Consider the following 22,437-nt stretch of genomic DNA (forward strand, 5'->3'; position numbering starts at 1 on the left):
GTCAAAAACCTGACACTTAGGGTCAAACTCTGGGAGATATGTATAAAATACAGAGAAGAAAAATAGATAGTGTAAGGGCATCATAAACACTGGCAATGGTAAATGGTAAAACTATTTTTAAACAATAAAATATACCAGTTTTCATGGATATACACTACCAAACAGTTTTTTAAAGGGGAACCTTTCAAATGGTTTTATTTAATCAAACTTTAATCGATCCATATAGTGCCCCCAAAAAGCTTGATCAGTCGACGATTCCCCCCAAATCTGCTTGAAATGAAAGCATGTAAGAATACGTGTGAATGTGTAAATCACGCTGCAGCCCAGTCGTATAGATTTGGTAATCGTCTATTATATTTAGCATGGGGTTTGATCCTGGCGACGTCTTATACATCTGGGCCGTATTATCTGAGTTTATTGGGGGAAACCCCGGCACACAGGAGGTGTGGGAGCTATTGTTTTGGGGAGTAGCGAGTATTCATTTTTATATTATCTGTATCGTTGAAGGTCTTACTGGGGCATCTTTTCCGAGGACAAAAGAAGAATATGATTTATCTATCTGCTGGAGAGTTGTTATTTCAGCTCCATGAAAGGACAACGCATGCGAGCTTCTGCTGCAAGAAGCGCCTGGCCCTGTACAATGTATAGTTTAATGAGCTTTATCCAAAGTCTCCATAACGACTGAAATATGCAATACCAGCAGTGCTGACACCAATGCCAGATTTGAAAACACATGACATTTAAAGCATGGTTATGATGATTTTATTTTGTTATACTAATAACACAAGTAAATATTGAGAAGTGTGTACAATGGGTTATTGATTATGCTTGAACTGGGGTTTTCATGTTATAAGTTCATATACAGCTGTGTAGCCCTCGATCGTACACTAAAAACCCAAAGTACAAAACATCTGTACAAGCAAACCAACAGCGTGTGCAGGAGCTATTCACTTGCAGTACCACGGGGTGCCATCCGCGCGGTGGGGGCAGTAGAGTCCACACTTGCAAACGGGAAGTAAACCTTTAGACCAGGTCTCCAAAGGAGCGTACCATGGTGTGTGAGTTGGGGGGGGGATGCAAAAAACGTAATCAATTAAATAAATGTAAGGCTATATTTGAAATCTTTCTAAATTTTAAATACTTACAGTACTGTGAGATTAGACAGAAGACGCATCGCTGCGCTATTTATACGAGAAAAGGTTTTTATAGTCACAGTCGCCTGGCAATGGTACGACTCAGTGACGTGTATTGTTTTGGTTCTGCCAGGAGAAGGAAGTGTTCTGCTGCAGTGGTACGTTATGAGACAAAATGTAATGTAAATAATATCCCGCCGAGTACACGGTCGTGCTTTCTTTACATTTCGTTTTGATTACATTAGATATCGGTGGGGTGTTTAGTCTCGTGTCTTTAGTTTTGCTTACTCATGATAAATTGGATATAACAGGTTTTCGGATCGTAAGTAAAACCTGACCTACATAATGGTCGCATATGTGTAATAAATATAAGCAGTCACGCTCCTTGTATGGATTGATGATGTAGTAATATGTGCCTCAATATTACGATATAAGATATGTTTATTATATGTACAGGTGTTCAATACCAAGTGTTTCTAAATGTACCTCGATTAGGCTGCTGCAACTTCCCCAGACAGGGGTCAGTGACCTTCCTTGAAAAATGTATATACATGTGGTTACTTTAGAAAGATGTAAATATAAGCCTCATCATATACATCTGTAACGTAGTTCATCTGTTTTCTAACACTTAGGCAAATTCCCATTATTGAGATGTATCCAGAGCAGAGAAGATGTGTCCAACTTGTATGATAACTCTATTTAGAATGGAACTTTTTGGGGGTTCCTTTGGGTTTTTTTTCAAGATATTGATATAAAATAATAAATAGCCAATGCTGGTGTCTAATCAGAATCTAAGTGCTACAAAGTTCTCTACTAGTAGATGGTTACATTGGCGTGGTAATCCCCTCAATGTGTTCTTCTCAAAGGGTGGCAGCATTTTGGGACCTTTTGGTCCTGGTACACATAGACTGTATTTTTTGATGTGTTGTATTTTCACATCTCTGCATTTGTTACTAATGACCAATCCTGACAGTTCTGCACGAATGCTGCATAATACGTAGTTATAGAGATCTCGCTGATTTAACTACATACAACCTACGGCCGGAGGAGAAGCTCACTCAGGGTGAGCTGTTGCGTTGCACAGTGAACTTTGTGAGTTGTAAAGTCCTGTTTTAGTTAACAAACCGCTTTGAGACTTTAGAAAATACAGAACTTTGGGAATGTTTGGGTTGTAAATTTGAAAAGTTTTGCCTTTTTACAGACAGAGACCTAATCGCTGGACAGGGGCTTCTCACTTTTGAAGCTGAGGATGAATTGTCGTTCGGAGGTGTTGGAGGTGTCGGTGGAGGGCCGACAGGTAGAAGAGGCGATGTTAGCTGTTCTGCACACTATACTCCTGCACCGTAGCACTGGCAAATTTCACTATAAAAAGGAAGGGACCTATTCCATTGGCACAGTGGGGACCCAGGACATTGACTGCGATTTCATAGAGTTTACTTACGTCAGAGTATCATCAGATGAACTGGACAGAGCACTCCGCAAAGCAGTTAGTGAATTTAAGGTGAGTGCGCTCTTTTGTTAATGATAAAATTATCATACAATATAGTTTATTGGTGTCAGTAGGCCTATTTACATGTATTTGGATCTAGCAAAGTGATGAGTAGTTTGTTACAGCACAGATGAATGTATCTGACCCAATTTCCATAGGAAAATAAGTCCAATACAGTATTTACTTTTATGCAGCAACACTCTATATGCCTGTAATTAGTATGGGAGAGGTTCAAATACGTTAAATAATCATAACTGGGAACTCTTTGGGTTTGACCCCGAGTCTACAGGTGTAGTCTTTTCTGGTTCTGGACATCACTGGTTTGGTAAATGATCCTAGTCATTCAGGGGCCATGTCACGCAGTACATTTGCTCCAAAGCACATAGCTCGCTGGATTCAGCCCTGAAGCCAGCAGCATCTGTTCCATGCTGTAATTGTGGATGCTTAATAAACATGCTAGGATGCTGACTAATTTGAATATCATGCAAAACCGTATATATTTATATATTGGGACTGTTTAATATTAAACTAAAATATTTACAAGCGCTAACACTTGTGTTGAATTTACTTGTGGATTGCATTTTGAGAAATGGGTTATAGGTTGCACATCCTTTTATCTGGTACACTGTGACACCTTGTAAAACGTGTTATTAATGGGTGTTACAGTATGTTAAATAACACAATGCATTCTTGTTGTTTTTAGGATGCACTAAGAAATTCTGGAAGTGATGGCATTGGCCAGGTGTCCCTAGAATTCTATCAGAAAAAGAAGTCCCGTTGGCCTTTCTCAGACGAATGCATCCCGTGGGAGGTGTGGACGATCAAAGTCAACGTCGTCTCACTGGCTAACGAGCAGGAGCGTCAGATCTGTCGAGAGAAGGTGGGAGAAAAACTCGGTGAAAAGATCATTAACATTGTGGAGGTCATGAACAGGCACGAGTACCTGCCAAAAATGCCAACTCAGTCAGAGGTGGACAATGTGTTTGACACAAGTCTTAAAGACGTGCAGCCCTATCTGTACAAAATCTCCTATCAGATTACTGACTCACTTGGAACATCTGTCACAACAACAATGAGGAGACTCATCAAAGACACCTTGGCTCTTTAGGACTGTGGATTATTTGATGGACTGGGGTAATCACTTTGTGGTTCACAAAAAAAGAATCCTTTAAAAGCATACCTATCATGTACATAGATATTATACATTTAATTTCAATAATCTAAGCTAATATATGTCTTACTAACAATAAAGTTAATTGTGTGTGGATCACTATATAACTGTGCTCTTTCCTGAAGTCTAGACACGTCAGTACAAAACCAAGTTACATGATGGTAGCGATCAGGCAGCAAACCTTTTCTGTGTTACAGACCATTTAGTGATAAGAAGTGCTCTAGCACTCCGAGGTTTATCACTGGGAATTTAAAAAAGTCTGGAAATAGGTGAATAAACCATGACATGCCTGCTTTTTCACAGATACATAATCCTTATACAGATACCAACTTTACCATCTCTGCTTTTCTGGAGTGTGTTTTAACCCTTCATTATTTAGCCCACTTCCATAGCATGAACCCACAACCAGCATGAATGCTCTCATCTGACCCATCTGGACAGTCTTTGTGCGCTAACAGAGCCGACGGCCTGGACCAAGCAGTGGCATGAAAGCAGAAGTGAACCCTTTGGAATTAACTGGTTTTTTGCATTAATTGTTCATAAAATGTGATCTGATCTACATCTAAGCTAATAACACACAAACAATGACAGATTTGCATGTCTTTATTGAATACACCCATTAAACATTCACAGTGCTGGTTATAAGAGTAAGTGAACTCTTGGATTTAATACCTGGTCAAACCTCTTTTGGCAGCAATAACCTCAAACAAGGGCTTCTGGTAGCTCCAGATCAGACCTGCACAATGTCCAGGAGGAACTTACACCATTCTTCCTTACAGAACTGCTTATGCTCAGTCATATTTCCAGGATGTCTGGTCCGGTCTGGTGGGAACGTCTCTCTTGAGGTCATTCCACAGCATCTCTAATGTTTTAAGGTCTGGGCTCTGACTGGGTCATTCCAAGAGTAGTTGATGCTAAGAGTCGTTGTCCTGTATCACCCATACTGTGCTTCAGCTGGCAGACAGAATGAATTGTGAATGCGCGCTACTCCAAGCGGGCACTTGACTTATTTAGCTGTAAGAGGGTCTAAATCACTATCTGTCTTCACTAGACCAGAAAATAATGATTAAACGCCCCGCTTACACACCTCCCACACTAATATAAAGATAGGTAATGCTGCCACCAAACTAAACCTGGTTAAAACGCTCATCTTGCACTTAATCTACTGTTCCCAAATAGTTTATAAAATAAACTCGAACATACAGATTAGCCAAGCATCTATGCAAACTACGGACTATTAAATAAATCTCTTCAATGAAAATGTGGTTCTTATATCAGACAAAGGCAGGAACTTTATAAATGAATGATTTATTATGAAATTCACAGTACATATAAAAAAATAGATATTAATTTACTCACACCAAACAGGTAAAAATAAAAGGGAGAACAAATAATAGAAATCCTACTTACAGAAGTACTTAATTCTATTCCCAGAGGAACTTCCGGCAAGAAAATTGGCGACTTATTGCAAAATTAGATCTTGGCCCCCAAAATAAGCACACCTTAATTTCCAAGTACAGGATACTTTATGCCTGTTGACTGCAGGTCAGATTTCAGGCCGGCCTCTGGGATGAACAGGGCGGAAGAGTAGGAGTGACTACGGCATAGGGGCACCTATTTGACACCTATTGAGTATGGATCTGATATAAAGGTTATATTTTCAGATTCAGACTTGTCAGAATTTCCTCTTTCCATAAAGCCCTTACACGGTCAGTCTGTGATCTAACACAGCAGAGTTTTGTTTATCTCCTAAACAATTGGAGATACCCCAACCTTGTCTGGTGTCATTCTGCTAGGAAAAATGGGGGCACCTCATATACATACGAGGACGCCTAGATGTTAATCACCGGACCCATATTTAATCTTAAATATAACCTTTAGTACAAAAGGGGCTGAGTTTGTAACTCCTTTGTTTGTTGGAGGGTTCTTTGCAGGGTCACACTGGCAATGATTTTCATTATCGATTATAATCGATTTTAGCGATTCGTTGTTGCAGCCCTAAAGTGGTTGGTCTAGGGGTTTACATTCTTTTTCCAACCCACACTGTGAATGTTTGAATGATGTATTCAATATAGAGAAAAACAATACAATAATTTGTGCGTTGTTAATTAAAACAGATTGTGTTTGCTCTTTATTGTAATTTGATAAAGATCATATATTTGAAGACAAAAAAATACTGGTAATTCCAAAGGGTTCTCATAAAATAGAAAACTTCACACCACAAACAATACGTACTGAAGTCAGGCTAGTTCTGATGTCTAATAAAGACTTATTAGGGAGTAGTAAATACCTGTTGTGTTTTATATTCCTTTATAGTTGTCATTTTAGGGAGAATATGTACGCCAGAGCTGGTGCTTGGTAAGAGTCAGTAGCAGGAACACCTTTTAAGACTAAAGCAAAAGTGTTTATTCATGAATGTCACTATTTATTTATTCACGTGGTAGCCAACAAATAGCTTACCAGTACGTACCATTTGTGATTTGTTTCCAGCAAACTTTTTTTTTTAAACACAGAATGCCTACCGCTCCTTATACTAAATGTAAGGCTTTTCACTTTCTGAAGCATGTTTTCCTAAGCACAATATTACTAATGTGGGGTGACTACATGGTTACTTTAACTTGGTACACATTTACATTTTGTGCGTCTCTGTTCAACCATAACGTCTCTCAGTGTACCCAAATTACACCCATCAGCTGTAACATTATGACCACTGACAGGTCAAATGAATAACACTGATAATCTTGTTATCATGGCACCTGTCAGTGGGTGATATATATCAGGCAGCAAGTGATCATTTTGTCCACAGCCCATGCTGAATCCCAGCACATGACATCATATTCTGGCGCTCAGCATCAATCGCCAGCGCACAGCGTTAGGGAATGCTGAAGCAGAGGTCTGAAGGAACAGACCTTGCACTCCCTTCATTTTGAGCTCGTTAAAGGGAGAGCTGTGATCTCTTCAACTCCCCCTGCACCCGACACCCGCAACTTCACCTTCACCGTTATATAGTCTCGTCTTCAGGGTAGCCTTATACCTATGTTTTTTATTCCCTTGCTGTATTATCCTCTACCACGTTTTACGTTCCATCTCAATGAAAAACATTGTTGCATCACATCTAAGTCTCTGTCCCTGTAGGTTTGTGATCTCTTGTCCTAACATTTTCCTCCACATGGAATATACTTTTCACTTTGACGTTGCTGAATCTGTTCTCAGGGAGGTCAATCCTTTTTTCATAAAGGGGGCTGCACCAAGGTATCGACTCAACTTCCTGGCTATTTTGATGTTACAGTCGTTGAGGTAAGCGGTGAGTGGCAGCTAGGTGAAAATAAAATACATCCTGCGCCAGGGATCTGCGCACATATTTTCCTCGGGAAGGCATGCCAGCATTTGGAGCTCTGCTCTAGTTATATTTAGTTGGTGACCACATACACCCTACACCCCCTAGGGAAACCTATTTATATTTTTTCATTGCAAATTAGGCCAGGCCCAGACTGGCCATCTGGCACCCCTGCTGGCCAACCCACCCGTTGTGCCGCTCCAACCGTAAAGCGTGCACACACTTACCAAGCCGTTATTTCCCTGTGTATGCCAACCTTAACCATAGAGGTATTTATGTTAGGCGCTGCCTTATGCCTGACCCAAGATGGCCCCAAGCACTTCCCTCTCTCTTGTCCTTTCTAGTGAGTGGCAGGATATGACATCATGAGCCGGCGCTGTGCATGAAAACACGCGGCTGCCTCTTAACTTTATAAAAAAAAGTAACAAAAAAAAACTAATTTTCTGAAACGCCCAACCCCCTCATTAAACTTACTATATATATGTAGCTGGACATAGCCTGCCCCAAACGCCGTGTAGGTGACAGCGCATCTCATGAGGTAGACACAAGATTATATTTTCCCCAACCATGCCACCTTTATTCTGGGGCATCTGCCTTTGTGAGGTCTAATTCCCTTTCTTGTTCAGAGCCTATGTGTTTAAACGTGATCTAATTTGTACATGTTGCTGACCCCACGAGCCATGTTTTCCAGGACTGACACAGATTTGACAGTACGTGGGATGTATAAACCCGGTAACGTTATACATATTACATACTGCGGTGTATGCTTTATACCGTTTGCTGGTCAGGAACGCGTGAAATGTACACCTTACGGTGCCAGCAGCCATTCTTGCTCGTATAATTGGAGTTTGCGTCACCATAAACGGAATATCACGAACAGCTGTCAGTCTTCTGTTGGCGCATATCCCGGTATAAATAGTATCGAAACAGTTAGGCCGGTTCTTTTTTTATTGTTATTATCCATAGTACTTTCCCTTTAAGTGCGATCTCTCTAGCCTTATATCGCCTGTCACACGATGTGTTTCTGTGCTCTGCTTTAAGACTCAACTAGTTACTCAACCCCTGCGTGCTGTTAAAGGGTGTTTACATTTCCCGTTAGGTGCTACTCTCATCATGCTCAGTCAGTGCACTAAGCAACTGAACACACAGAGGAATCCTCCCTATAAACCGACTCGTTGTCTAGTCCGTGGGATGCGCTCCGATTCTGGCACGGAACAGGTTACAGTCAAGATCCTGCCTCCCACCACGTTTCTCTGCCAATGAGAGCGCATTTTGTTGCAGGGGCGGAGCCTGCGGCGGGTCTCGGCTAGAGCGGGGATGGTAACGGAGCTTTGTTTATCATGGTCCCGGTTACCGGGGAAGGGGGCGGGGGGATGCCAATTTGGGGTTGAGGGCAGCTAATGGGAAGGGGACGGAAGCTGGGAGGGACTTCTGTTTTGGTGAAAGATACACAATACGAAAAGAACCGAGTTGAATTTCCGAATATGACTCTGTGTAGGGGTAGCACCGGTTACTGCCCTGTAAATAAGGGGCAAGAGGGAAGCTTTGGGTAGTAATGATCCATAGTCAGGGGCTGGGTGAGGCTGCAAAGGTATTGTGTGCTATCTGTACATGTAGAGCACTAACCTACGTGCTGTATGCTGATATTGGGCTTGTAGGTGCTCGGGTGTAATGTATATTGTAAGAAATGCAGATTCCCATGCTCAGTATCTGCAACGGAGAAAAATTACTTAACCATATAACAGGGCGTCAAATGCGTGGGGAACCAAAGGCACCATTGGGTACTAATTGGGCAAGAAAAGTATAATTTACATTACATTTATTTATATGGCGCCAGCAGTGAAAATATTGCCAATAACGTTAACATGCGTTAAAACATGCCGGTACAGAAGGAGAAGTGGGCCCGGTCTGGGGAGCTTACAGTCTATTGGGTGATTTAGTAAATGAGTTGCTATAGATGTGCAATGCATCCTTAGAATGGGGCAGTTATAACGGGACAATGTGTTACAAGCGCTCCGTGTAACGGGAAGCGAGTCGCTCATCCTAAAGCTGTACAGTTGGGTATTAGGAGTATTTCCGGGGGACGTATCCAAACAGTTTGTTAGACTTGTGGGGGTGATAATGTAGGGATACCCTGGTAGAAACGCTTATTAACCCTTTATGACTTCTAAACCACTTCTTTCTCCTATAAGAAGTCACAGTTCTGTAAATTCACAAATAGGCTATGGCATGAAAGAATAATTGCTATTTTTAGGGGTAAAATGTTTTCGGCTATACTCCTTTTGTTTGAGAATCTTTCAGCCATATCCATATAGTTCACTTTACAAATACATGGAATACAACATTTCAACAGTTGCACCAAAAGACAAAAAAGGATTAAACAGTTTTTTAAAGGGTAGTTGATAAATACACCCATTACAATTGCCACAGAACTGAATTCATGTATTTCATACTATACAGCCAACTTTCCCCATATACTGTATTCAGTTTCATTTTTAAAAAAAATTGTTGGGGGGGGTTAACATGCTAAGATTTTGGAGCAATGGGGGCCGCTTAATCAAAATGTAACTTTTTTTCGAGTGTATAGATGGTCTAAAAATGATTCTAATACTAATGTAAAGATGTTGCATGTACAAAAGATTTGGGCAAACTAATAATGGCTATTTTTCTTTTTGCTTACAGTCAGCACCAGAGTCAGGAACAGCTCCACTTGGGCAGGCGGCTCCATTCCCAGCTGCTCCTCCCTTGATGCCCCCACCATTTGTAAGTGTCTACTGTATTATTATTATTATTTTTATTTTTTATCATGTTTTATTTATTGTATATAGCTCCGTCAATTCATGCATTGCTTCTTAAAATCCATACATTCTGAACTAGAAGCTTTTCTACTACAGATTATGTAGGACTCACTATTTTTGGTGTTTAGAACATTTAGAATGTATGTTAATTTTCTATGTTTCTGTGTCATTAATTGCAAAAACAGTGTTTGCTTCATTGTCCCCTGCAGTATAAGAAACCATTTGGGGAGTCTTCTTACAGTAGATTGACTTCAAAGTTGACTGCCTTGTCATCTTTTATTTTATACATATAGTGTTCTCATCTCTCCACTTAATGTATTGGTTTGGGGGGGACTGAACACTCAGAATCCAGCAAGTACCTCTAAAAAGAACTAGTTTCTACCAACTGGTCCCAACTGGTGAACTATCTTGATCTCTTTAGAAGAACCCTATTTGGACTAGATTGTAAACCCACAAGAGCAGGGCCATCTTCTCCTTTTGTACCAGTTTGTTATTGTTTGTACTTTTTAATTATTTCACTTATTGTAACAGCGCTACAGAATCTGCGGGCGCTATATAAATAAATATAATGTAACACATACGGGAGGCTAAGAAACTGATTTTGGCTACAGTGCATGTCAGGCTAGTAGGTCCTTGATCATGGTATGTTAATGCAATGTAAAGAAGGATTCTTTACCGCTAATTGCTTACCATTACATTTTACAGATGCCTCCACCAGGGCTTCCACCTCCATTTCCTCCAATCGGGTTGCCTCCAATTGGACAAAGGCCTCCAGCAATGCCTCCAATCCCACATGCCATGATGCCACCGATGATTCCTCCCATGGCAGGCCCACCACCTATTGCTCAGGTACAGCAAATCATTCCATGCATCTTAAGATGTATCACTATTGATCTCAATCTGAACCCCTAAAGGACCATTTGTTTTACATTTACAAGAATCAGGGCTTTTATTTAAAATAATATTAATATGGAAAACAACATTTAATAACGCTAATAAAATAAAAAAAAGGTTGGTGAAAATAAAATAAAAACAAAAAATCTAGGATAGCTGCTGCTGCCAGAGAGATACCCAATTTATGTTTAGAAACATCTCCAGCTTTACATCACATACATACATTTTTTGTATATTTGGAGAGCCAAAACGTTCCTTTGCAGCTCTATTTTTAAACCTATTGGACAACAAGGTTTTTTTATCTCATATTTTTACTTGGAGGGGTACAAGATGTTTTGGGTTTTTTTGCTTTTATTTACTCCTTTTTTCATTTAATTTTTTTACCTTTTTTTTTGCACCACCCTCAGAGTCTTTATAGACTTATTACCCTAAACATCACAGGTGTCCCATAACGATTTAGTTTTTATTTTTATCAACAACAACAAAAAAAATGTTCCCTTTTTTGAGGTGTGCTCTCGTTCTGTGCTGCAGCCGTTCTTTTTTGATCGATCGTCAGCAGGTGGGGGTCATCAGAGATCACGACAGGTTTTGTACAGACCTGCGTGGTCTCTTTTTATACTGTCATATGTGACACAGCAGGAAATGAAGACGTGAACGTATTTCCGGGCATTTAAACACTGTCATAACAATGCTGGCTCCTGCTGAAAGAGGGGAGACCAATCTGTCATCAGAGGGTTAGACGGGAGGATGTTCTTTGCCATCCTCATGGTCAAGAAGGATCTAGCTTTTGTGGATGGGATAAAACAAAGTAGATTGGGTTACTTTAATGTATTGTCACTTAACACTGTAACTTCAGTTTGGGTAAATCTCTAATCTGAGTAAACAGATGGTAATTCTTCTAGGGCTTGTGCAGCTACAGATCACCTATTGCTTGGTCTGTCCTGTCATCAGCTGGAAAGCTATCCTTCAACCACACCAACAGTCCCTCAGCTTGTAAATGTCTGAATCTTAGCCTAACATTTTATTAACCTTGTGATCAAGGACAAAGTGAAAAGACTAGCAAGTTTGTCTGTGTAATATTTAAGTATTTCTGTAATAAGTCGTATGGTAACCGCTGAGATACTTCCTACGTGTTTATTTATACAGTGCCAACAATTTCCACAAAGCTTTTTCCAATACATACATTCAACGGTGATGACAAAACTAGAATTGGTTAAAGAGGGCCTCAAATATAGCGTTAGTGAAAACAATACCAGTACGGCACATGGTTATATCGTTCCTTTTTATTATGTTCGGCTATGGGATTGTGGAGACACAGCAACTATCAATGGATTTAGTTTGTGATATTTAGATTTTCAAACACAGGAACAATACACACACGTACTTTTACATATATTTTTGGGATGAGAGATATTTTCATGGATGTCGTTCTTTCCAGTTCATTTGTATTTTGGTGAGAACTTGTAAAGAACTTTATAGGTGGGCCCACCAGGAGCATTTTCTCATACAGCGCCTTTATACACTGTCTGTCTGTCTGTCTGTCTAATCTATCAAGATTGTAAGATTGTTGGAGCAGGGCCCCCGTGCCTGTTTCTGTAAGTCAAATGATTCTGTTATAAATAATTGTACAGCGCCACGGAATATGATGGCACTATATAAAACAATACATTAAATTATATAATACACAAGTCTTTTGTAGTTTCTTTGTGTTGTCCTTCAAATTTAAGAGTGCAATTCCATGGATAGAGCTCTATAACTTTGCTAATAACTTTTACTGTTTTTGCCTCCAAAGCTTCCAAGTCTAGTGCCTCCCTTAATGCCAGCCATGATGCTGCCGGCAGTAACATCCAGTTCTACAACAGTGAGTAACCTGGATATAGAGATCACTAGCACGTCGTGGGGTTGTTGCGGTGCTGTAACTTGTTATGCTATGCTTTCTGCTTTTCTCTGGAATTTTCTTTTTCAGTGAGGTCTTTGGAGAGCTTTATGTTGATCACTGTGCCATCTTCACAAGACACATTGATCTCCCTGCTAGTAATATAAGATGTATTCCCTGGAACTTGTCACCACAATATCTGCAATAATACCAAATACAAGAAAAAAGAAACTTTACACCCCATGTTAAAAAAGAATAGTGGACATCCCCAAAATGTGTATTTATAGCATTCATTTGTGTCTCTTTAAAAGTTATTGCTATAAGCGTGATGCACAAATGTGTACACATCCTTTTCAGGGACAGTACATTTATGATAAATTCTAATATACCATTAGTGGTTTTGAATACAGTTGGTATATGTTGCTGTAAACATAAATTGTTTACAGTAATTTGTAGCATTATGTGCTGCCATCAGGTTTATTGTGAATTTATCCTGGCCATCCAGGTTGAGATGACACCAACTCTTAGGCTTTTATTTGAGGCTGGGACCTCTACGAGTGTGGTCAATCATTAACAGCCTTTTTCCAATTATAAGCAGGATCCTGCGTCCATAAATAATAATGTAACTTTTTCTCTTGGCAGGCAGCTGCTCCAGGAGCAGAGTCTGTGAACTGTGAGTATCCCGTATGGCAGGTCCGCTGTTAGAAGAAGGATATCTGTAGCCTAGCGCGCTTAAATATTTGTAGTATTTTATTGGGATGGGTTTGCGATTTTATTTAATTTTCATTTATTTTAATTCTCTTTATTTCCTTCCTCATTATCATCATCAAATTAAATAATGTGTTGTTACTGCATGACTTAACTTTTTTTTTTTACCCGATATTATTTTCTTAGACTTTTTCCTTTTAATCATCCAATGCTTTTGCTTTTCCTTATTCTAAATGTGCATTTTTTTTTAAAATCTTTCAAATTAATTGATTACCATTTCACTATTTTATTTTACAGCCTCAGTGACACAACCAGCGGCTACTGTGAGTAGAATTGGTCCGAATTGTATGTTTTTGTCTAAAACACTTACAACATTTCACAATAAAGCAAACCATATATTTTATACATGGTACTGGTGCCCCACATTAGAGGAGGCATCGCTTCTTGTACTCTTTTTGTCACACTTAACGCCGCTATTAACCTTGTTAATGAAGCACAACAAATAACAATATTGGATTTACTGTTCATAGTGTTTGTTGGCGCACAAGTGTTATTATCTCAGCTCCAAACGTTTGCATGGCCAAAGAAGGATATTGCGTAGGGTGGTGTTAACATTATCTCTTTATGTTTAACATGTTATCCAGGTAAGCAGATTCTTTGGTGAATTAACTATGTAACAGTAAACACATAAACCAATGTTGTATTCTAGAACTGCTCTAGAATGCATCACTGCAATTCCCCATCTTCATTGCACTTAGACAGTGGCAACAAGCACGCCAGTGGTATTGTGTATGGAGCAAATTATACAGGTTATCTCAGTAGTAGTAGTACTTTTTGAGTGGGGATATATGTCTATTAGCGGCTCTGATAAAGATTTAAATGCAAATGGCATAGATTGCTTGGCGACATTATGCAGGGCCAACCTGGATAAAATGGATTATGGAGCCGATCTGTGAAATTTCCCCTCGTAATTCTATTTAACGGGCAGCTTAATGTATCCATTCTAAATATTTTTTCCAGTACAAGTGATCCATGTGGTATAGGCATTCCTTAAGGAAGTTGTAAGAACATCTTTACTTTACCTTATTATCGCTACAATAGGTATAGTACTTAATAGTTTAATTTAAACCATTTACATTTATTGACACTAATCTTATTTGGCTTTCCTCTCAGTGGGAATAACATTCCTTTTGATATCTTTTGATATTTACCAATGAGTTGCCATGGTTCTCGGTGGCATTTATTTCACTTTTTGTCATTAACGTTTCTTTCTAGATACCAAAGATTGCTGTGGACGATGGTGCACCAACTCAAGATGTTCCAAAAAAGGTTTATCACTAATAATCTTGTATTTAAAGAAATTATTTCCACCCTGCAGAGTTCAGTACAGTCCAAATACCCTGCATGTTGGCACATATACGCTTCATGGAACACTTATTTTCATACAGGCTGGTTGAATCCAGTTTTAATTTATTTTAGCAATTCATTTAAGTGCACAATTATCATTTTAACGCAATTACTTGGCAGCTTAATACGTTTATAGATTTGGTGGAGTTATTCAGTCAGTGGTTCATTAATCAGTTCTATTTTTTCCCCCTAATATTAGGCCACAAAACAAAGGGTTTTGGATGCCAACAGTTAGAAGAGGGCAGTTTTGTATTCTGGAAAATAACATCTATACCCACAGAGGGCTCAAGGCAGGCATTGGTTGCTAGGAATGGTAGTAGGACACCCTGTAATTATTGGTAATAATAGAAAGATGCCTTTTGTCATTTCACACTCCGTTTCAGATGTGGCTCTAATTTTGGCAATAGTAAAATAGATATTTAGCAGCATGAGGTTTTTCATTTCCGTACACCTATGTTTGCATTAATAGAAAACCTTATGGACTGAGCACAAGGCACCAGATGGACGTACCTACTACTACAACGCTGACACCAAGCAGTCTACCTGGGAGAAGCCAGATGAGATGAAATCCAAAACAGAGGTGAAGAGATAGCACGTTCCAGACTGATACAACACGATGGCACATATATCCACATATAGTGAGCACTGTAGTGTAATGAGTATAACCACCAGCGCTTTATCTCCAGTCTACCCATCCGCTGATGCTGTCTTCCTTTCTTAATGTTTAGGCTAAGGCAGAATCATCAATGTCTTGTTTGCTTTTAAAACAATGTATTGAAGTCAAAACAGACAAAGACAGTGTCTTGTAGTTATATTCTTTTGTAAATCAACATTTAGTGTGTAATTGTGTACAGCGATACAGCACTAAAATACCATCGCTATGTTGTGAGTATCTATGTGACTACCTAGGTTTGTATCTCAGCCATCCAGTTGCACTCCTCCCCAACTCAGTAGGACATAAAACCAACTAGATGTGATTGATTGCTTCCATAGCCGAGCCTGTGGACAAAATGTTATCTGTCTCTACAGCTTCTTCTCTCTCAGTGTCCATGGAAGGAATACAAGTCTGATACAGGAAAATCCTACTACTATAACTCCCAGACCAAAGAGTCACGCTGGACCAAGCCCAAAGACTTGGAGGAATTAGAAGGTAACCAACCTGCAGTACTGCACACAAATGGTGGCATTTACCTAGCCCACAATATAAAAAAACTTCAAATGCTGATGAAACTAGTAAATGGAGACTATCATACAGATAGAAGCAAAATTATTTAAAATAAGGTGATATTAATTTATAGAAATAAGAAATACAGTAGAACATGTTAATTACACAAAACAAAACCATTTCACTAACTCTGATTCTAGAAGATTATGTGGGGGATATTGATTTGCTTGCTGTAGGGAATGTGCCATTTATATAATGTTTCCCCAGAATTGGTCTTTACATACAATTGCTGCTGTTCTCTTAAGCAAGCTCCCTATTGTGTATACATTACTTTAGACTGTGTAGTCACGTACATTTATTAACAGTGGCTGATTTTGCCCAGGGTTGAACATGCATACCTGTCAGTCAAATTATACATATATGTGTGTGTATGTATATATATATATATATATATATATATATATTATTCACACATAACTTTTGCTACTGGTATGTCAAAAGCATTCCTGCGTTTCTAGTTGTGAGTACCTCTGGAAATGTAAATTTTAGGGTCTGTAATAGCAGGCATATTGGGGTCAGGGTTATTCTTGTTATGAGAATAACAGCTTTGTTTCCTTTACAGCTTTGATAAAACTTGAGGAGAAAGTCGGGTGAGTCACACAAACGGATCCAGGGTTTAACCCTGAATAATCTGTGATGTTTCCAATAGTTTTTTACACAATAGATAAATACGAGCCTCTCGGCTGCAGTGATTTTGTGGACTGAATGCACTCGGTGTCTGTAATGCTGTCTTTTCCTTTATATTACATTCCAAAAAATATGACATTAGCACAACCAGAGGATCTTCCAAGCAGAGACTCACTGCAGGGCAGGTTGTTTAAACGCCCTCCATTCTCAGCTGAGCTTGTCTCATATTTTCTGCACTGTATGTGCGTTCCCATCATACAATCCATTATACCAGTTCTTCCTGGGGACGTTTTATTGATTAGTACGCTATTGTAAGCTTGCGAGCCGGGCTCTCTCCACCTAATGTATCGGTTTGTCTTAGTCTGTCAATTCTTGTCTTGTCATACCCCTTGAATTTATGTATTGTATTAAGCTCTGCGTAAACTGTTGGCGCTATATAAATAAAAGATAATAATAATAATATGCTCTTAGGGGGTGTAATATATGCTCTAGGGGTCCACGATTTTGAAGGAAGCTTAATGGACAGATTAAATATACAGGGAGTGTGTGGGGCACCACTGGTGAGTCCCAGACCATGTCTGTCAAAGCCCGAAGCAGGAGACACATACTTGAGGTTTTGAGAATAATTTAAACTGGAATCTGTTTCTTGTTCCAGCACTGAACGCGAAATCCAGTCTGCTGTGTCCAGTCCTTCAACTGCCGCTTCTTCTGACGCAGAAATGACGCCTACCGAGGAGATGGCAGCCTCACAGGCCGCTATACCAGAGCCCACTGACTCAACCGAAAACGAAGCCCCAAAGGAGGATAGCACTGTGTATCAGAAAGATGTCATTAATAGGTAAAGCGGATGTGGGGCACAGTGTATATATATTTGGGGTATTCAACATTTTTTGTAAATGTTATGTAACTGTATAAAGTACAAAGTGCCCCCCACCCCAAACCCTCTTTAACATGGATGTCTGAAGTTCTGCTAAAGATAAGGGAGAAATGCTGTGCTCTGAATTAAAGGTAACTACTCACAGCTAGAATGCCCTCGTTATACAGAAGTTGCTGCCTGTCCTTTTACTGTGGATACAAGACTTTTGTGGCATTTTGACAAGCAAAGAGTGTCCAGTTGTTTTTGTCCCCATTTTCTTTTCGCTTTTCTCGGTTTTTAATTTGCGCTGTTATAAATGTTGTGCCCTGAAGCTTTCTGCGCTGCGTTATTAACCTATTAGAGTGTTCATTACATGCTATTTTTTAAATAAATACGTTTGTGCAGTGAGCCGCTCCAAATTGAGGATGGTGGAATAGGGGAACCCGAGAAGAAGTTTTATAGCTGGAGCACAAAGGAAGAAGCAAAACAGTTCTTCAAAGAGTTGCTTAAAGACAAGGTAAAGTACTGTAATAGGAGACGTATTTTGGAACGCGATACTTTAGAAGTAGGAGATATGAAGCCCGGCTGCAGGCTTTTCACAGTCACTCTAAACTACGTTAAATGGGGCATTTTTTTTGATTTTGGGCTTCTGCGTATAGTGATAGGAATAAAATGATTTAACCCGTACTACATCCACTATATTAAATAGGATGTATAATAAAATAGAACCAAATGTGTTTTGCAGGGTGTTCCTTCCAATGCATCATGGGAACAAGCAATGAAAATGATTATTAACGACCCACGTTACAGGTAGAAAATCTTATTTCCTATCCATTGCAAAAAAACATTATTTAACTCATCTTCCAGAGTTTAAGTCTAAAATTCCATAACAGATTGTTTTCAAAAATTGTATAATTTTTTTTCAAGTAAATATGTTTATTTAGGCTTCACAGTAAGTTCTCCCTGCCGCTGGAGACCTGTGTATTGTCTTCCATGACCTGACTCTTTGACCGCAGATCTGAAGTGTTGAGGCATGTTTGTTCAATCGCACCTCCTTAGATGAATGGACGCTGCAAATGACTCATAACAGAGTTTTGAAAGCATTTACCCTGATGCCTGTATTCAGTACAGGAAGCCCTAGTTGATGGCTGTGATCTCACTTTTATTCAGTTATTGGATATCGACATTAGACGTGTTATTCCAAGTTGTCTACAAGTTTTTTCCTCCTCCTCTGTCATACTGTTAAAACTTAACCTTGCTGAATGACCTTCCATGAACGTGATGTCCATACTGTATCTGAGTTTTCTGTGAACTCTTAAAAACAGAAGATTTTCACTCACTTCTGACTCTGTTCTGACCCTCCGTTCCTGTAGAATTTGGTTTTATTTTGTCCGCATGTAAGCAACCACGTTGACCCCCCTCTTAAGTATGAATGCACTTGGAAATCTGATTTACTAAAAGTCCCATATAGAGCATGCTTTAGATTGATGATCAAAATATGTTTCAGAAAATGTGGCTTATGTTGGTGGTACAATACTACCATAGTATATTTCTTAAGGAAAAAGGATGAGAGACACATAAATTGCTACATCCAATGGAAAGGGGGGAAAAAAGTGTATACAGATTTATATGTTAGGACAAGATTACTTTTCAAGGAGACAGCAGTAGGTTACATTATTGTACATTTAGCGATATACATTGACATTTTCAAATTTTTCGGAAATTATCAGTATTATTATTATTATATTAAGTAATATCTGCTGTCTAAAAAAAAAATGTAAATAGAGAACTTGGGATTTTGGTTTCAGAACTTGTATTCTCTCTTTAAAAAAGTGCACTTCCAAAGCTTAGTGAGAAGAAGCAGGCATTCAATGCTTACAAAGCCCAGCGTGAGAAAGAGGAAAAAGAGGAGGCCAGGCTCCGGGCCAAGGAAGCTAAAGAGAAGCTTCAACGTTTCTTGGAGCAGCATGAGAAGATGACCTCTACTACTCGCTACAGGTAAGCTCTCCGCAGGCGGGAGACTACAGTTGGGGATGAAGGAGGTGTATAATGTCACTAGATTGATATCATGACATCAAAGTCAGATATATAACAAATGTGGCATTAAAATGGACTGTGATGCTAGGAGGGTTTCTGAGTATAAATGAAAGTGTTGGTGAGTCCCCAATTCTGATTTACAGTCCTTATTGAGTCCTTACTAAGCAGAAATCTGTTGGAGTCAGTGGGGTTGGAAAAAGCCAGTGGCTATGCAGCCAGCTTGCCAAGCTATATATTGTAGTTCTAGCTGCTTAAGTGGGCACCTAAAAATTGGGCTTTGAAAAATTTACATATGCATTGTTTCCAAACCAAAATTCAATTAAAAAAAACATTTTGCAGAAAAGCTGAGCAGATGTTTGGAGAACTAGAAGTGTGGGCCATTGTTCCAGAGAGAGATCGCAAGGAGATTTATGATGATGTTCTTTTCTTCTTAGCAAAGAAAGAAAAGGTAACGAGGAATTTAGATTTGTTTTTCATAAAATAGAACTACTATGCCTGAGAACTATATAGCATTGATGCAAAAGGCCATGTTTTCTTCGAAGTGGGGATTTCATTCAGAAGTTGTGTTCCTCATACATGCTTCCAGATTGCCAAAAGTTCCAAAGAATACCATGAAGTCTATTAAAAGTAGAGTGTCTGGTAGTACACGCAAGCAACATTGTGACGTGTCATAGCATCATATCATGCTCAGTGCATGTAATGCACCATTTTGCACATGCTCATGCATGGTTGCCAAAGATCATTGAAATCAGGGCACTCTTTGGGGAAGCCAGCAGTTAAGACTGTTCCAGCCAAGCCATGAGTATTGGTGTCTGAGTCAGACCAATAACATAGGGTTTTCATTAAGTGGAAAGTTTTGGTTGTGCATTACACATGTTTGCTAATAAATATGCAACCATCACACTCCAAATCCAAGGACTTTGAAACATCACTACCACTGAAAAGAAGCCTATATTTTTTTAGGAACAAGCAAAACAGCTGAGGAAACGCAATGTACAAGCACTGAAGAATATCCTGTACAACATGAATAATGTAAGCTTTCACACCACATGGTCTGAGGCTCAGCAGTACCTTATGGACAACCCTATGTTTGCAGAGGATGAAGAGTTGCAAAGTGAGTAAATTAGTGCTGACCAGCTTTTTGCTTTAAAATGTTACAACAGCTGATGGACTCTACTGCTATTGGGGAGATACAGTATATATACATTAAAGTGCATATGATAGCTGAGAATCCCCTAAATGTTTTTGGTGCTGGACCGCTGAGGGGCTGACACTTTGGAGTTACAGCATTTTCATCTTTTTTATGTAAATAATGCATATTAAAATACTTACAAAGTATATGCCTTCTTTTTTGGTGGCGCTGTATGGGACTTTATAGTGTACCTTTAAAACTAAGTTCAAAAAAGGGAAAGAACATCGATTTTTACTTTACAACATTTTACTTGAGTGCAATTATTGATTTTGTCTTGAAGTTATACTGTGTGTTTCTCTTATTCGAGATATGGATAAGGAGGATGCATTAATTTGCTTTGAGGAGCACATTCGGGCTCTGGAAAAGGATGAGACAGAGGAGAAGGAGAAGCTCAGGATTTTGGAGAGACGTCAGCAACGCAAGAATAGGGAATCCTTTCAGGTACTCCTTGCGGAGTATTTTGTTTGAGTTTTCTTATTGCACATTGTAAAGCCAGTGGCTGTTTATTGGGAGTATACAATAAACATGATTTTAATAGGTCACAATGCCTTTTAGGTAACGTGGTTGTCAATTTTTGAAGAATCTGAAGACTGGTCACAGAATTGGAGTTTCCAGCTTCCCACTGTGAGATTAATTATTACTCCAAAAGTCTGCGACGTAGACCTACGTCTCACTAACTCTACCCTGTGCACATTTATCATTATCCATGCTCATCTTGGCCGTGATCACATTAGACTAAGACTCTACCACTGGTGAGATGAGCAAGTGCACATGGTCTACCTTGTCATGCCACCATGTTCTCTGCTTTTGATCCATGGACCCTGTGTTTATTTATATGAACTATATTGCCAGGCAAAAACATTTTAAGCCTCAGCGCTTTGATTGGCAAGCTCCATGCTATGCTAGGTGGCTTCAAAGTGAGGACCACTGTTGAAATGGAGCTAAATTTGTCTCTGTACATAATACCTTGGGAGACATCTTGGTAAGGGCTTAAAGCCAAGCTGCAATCATAGCCCCCAATCTAAACGGGTGATCCTGCCCTCATTAGTGGAGCTGTGTTATTGAGAGCACCGTGTGTTTCCATTTTGACTGAAGTAGCATATAAGCAGCAAGTTTTACAGGTAATTTCACTGAAGCCAATGGTACATCTTGAACACACAGCAGCGGATGGAATGAAGCTCTATCATGTATGACTAAATAGTTCTATAAAATAATTTAGTAAAATATGTTGTAATATTGGTACTTTACCTTTACTTCATAATGCATATTATCAATATAGTGACTACTTAGCGTGTTTGGTTGCTTTGTAGTAAGTTACATTTGCCTTTACATCATTGAAGAAAATACCAGTAGATGGCATTGTGACCAAAGTAGATCGTTATCAAACCCAGCGACTTTCACAACAGATGCACTCTTTTGATAAGTAAAGCCAAATGCGGGAAAATCATGCAGAATTGGAATGAAGCAAATCTGTCCATAAATATTACTTTTGGATGGTTCTTTAATGTACTATGACCGTTATGAAACAGCTGGCTTGAATGTGCAATAACAACCGATTTGGCTGTAAATCTGCATAGAATAGAACTGTAGTAACCAAACCCCTGGGGCGGCTAATTCTTTTATTTTTTATTATAAACAACACGTGTATTTTACCCTGTGAGAGATGAATGAGCAGAAACTTTCCTAG

General features: G+C 39.2%; 2 protein-coding genes across 2 annotated transcripts in view; both read left to right on the top strand.

Moving 5' to 3' along the window:
* The first annotated feature begins 1,182 nt into the window (after positions 1-1,182).
* Positions 1,183-3,763, top strand: ATG101 (autophagy related 101). Its single transcript, XM_053457655.1, has 3 exons — positions 1,183-1,291; positions 2,335-2,634; positions 3,326-3,763. The coding sequence occupies exons 2-3, from the start codon at positions 2,383-2,385 to the stop codon at positions 3,728-3,730; spliced, it is 657 nt and encodes a 218-aa protein (XP_053313630.1). The 5' UTR covers positions 1,183-1,291; positions 2,335-2,382; the 3' UTR covers positions 3,731-3,763.
* A 4,635-nt stretch (positions 3,764-8,398) lies between these two features.
* The window catches only part of PRPF40B (pre-mRNA processing factor 40 homolog B), a 29,956-nt gene continuing 15,917 nt past the window's right edge, over positions 8,399-22,437 (top strand). Inside the window, exons 1-17 of the mRNA XM_053455550.1 lie at positions 8,399-8,450; positions 9,813-9,893; positions 10,634-10,777; positions 12,615-12,683; positions 13,341-13,371; positions 13,704-13,729; positions 14,682-14,735; positions 15,283-15,393; positions 15,843-15,963; positions 16,601-16,628; positions 17,321-17,503; positions 17,927-18,038; positions 18,267-18,331; positions 19,355-19,519; positions 19,898-20,006; positions 20,522-20,672; positions 21,058-21,191. Of these exons, the coding sequence (XP_053311525.1) occupies positions 8,448-8,450; positions 9,813-9,893; positions 10,634-10,777; positions 12,615-12,683; positions 13,341-13,371; positions 13,704-13,729; positions 14,682-14,735; positions 15,283-15,393; positions 15,843-15,963; positions 16,601-16,628; positions 17,321-17,503; positions 17,927-18,038; positions 18,267-18,331; positions 19,355-19,519; positions 19,898-20,006; positions 20,522-20,672; positions 21,058-21,191 (1,587 nt within the window). The 5' untranslated portion in view covers positions 8,399-8,447. The remainder of the gene's footprint in view (positions 8,451-9,812; positions 9,894-10,633; positions 10,778-12,614; positions 12,684-13,340; positions 13,372-13,703; positions 13,730-14,681; positions 14,736-15,282; positions 15,394-15,842; positions 15,964-16,600; positions 16,629-17,320; positions 17,504-17,926; positions 18,039-18,266; positions 18,332-19,354; positions 19,520-19,897; positions 20,007-20,521; positions 20,673-21,057; positions 21,192-22,437) is intronic.

Source organism: Spea bombifrons, chromosome 2 (assembly GCF_027358695.1).
Source record: "Spea bombifrons isolate aSpeBom1 chromosome 2, aSpeBom1.2.pri, whole genome shotgun sequence".
Classification (NCBI taxonomy): Eukaryota; Metazoa; Chordata; class Amphibia; order Anura; family Pelobatidae; genus Spea; species Spea bombifrons.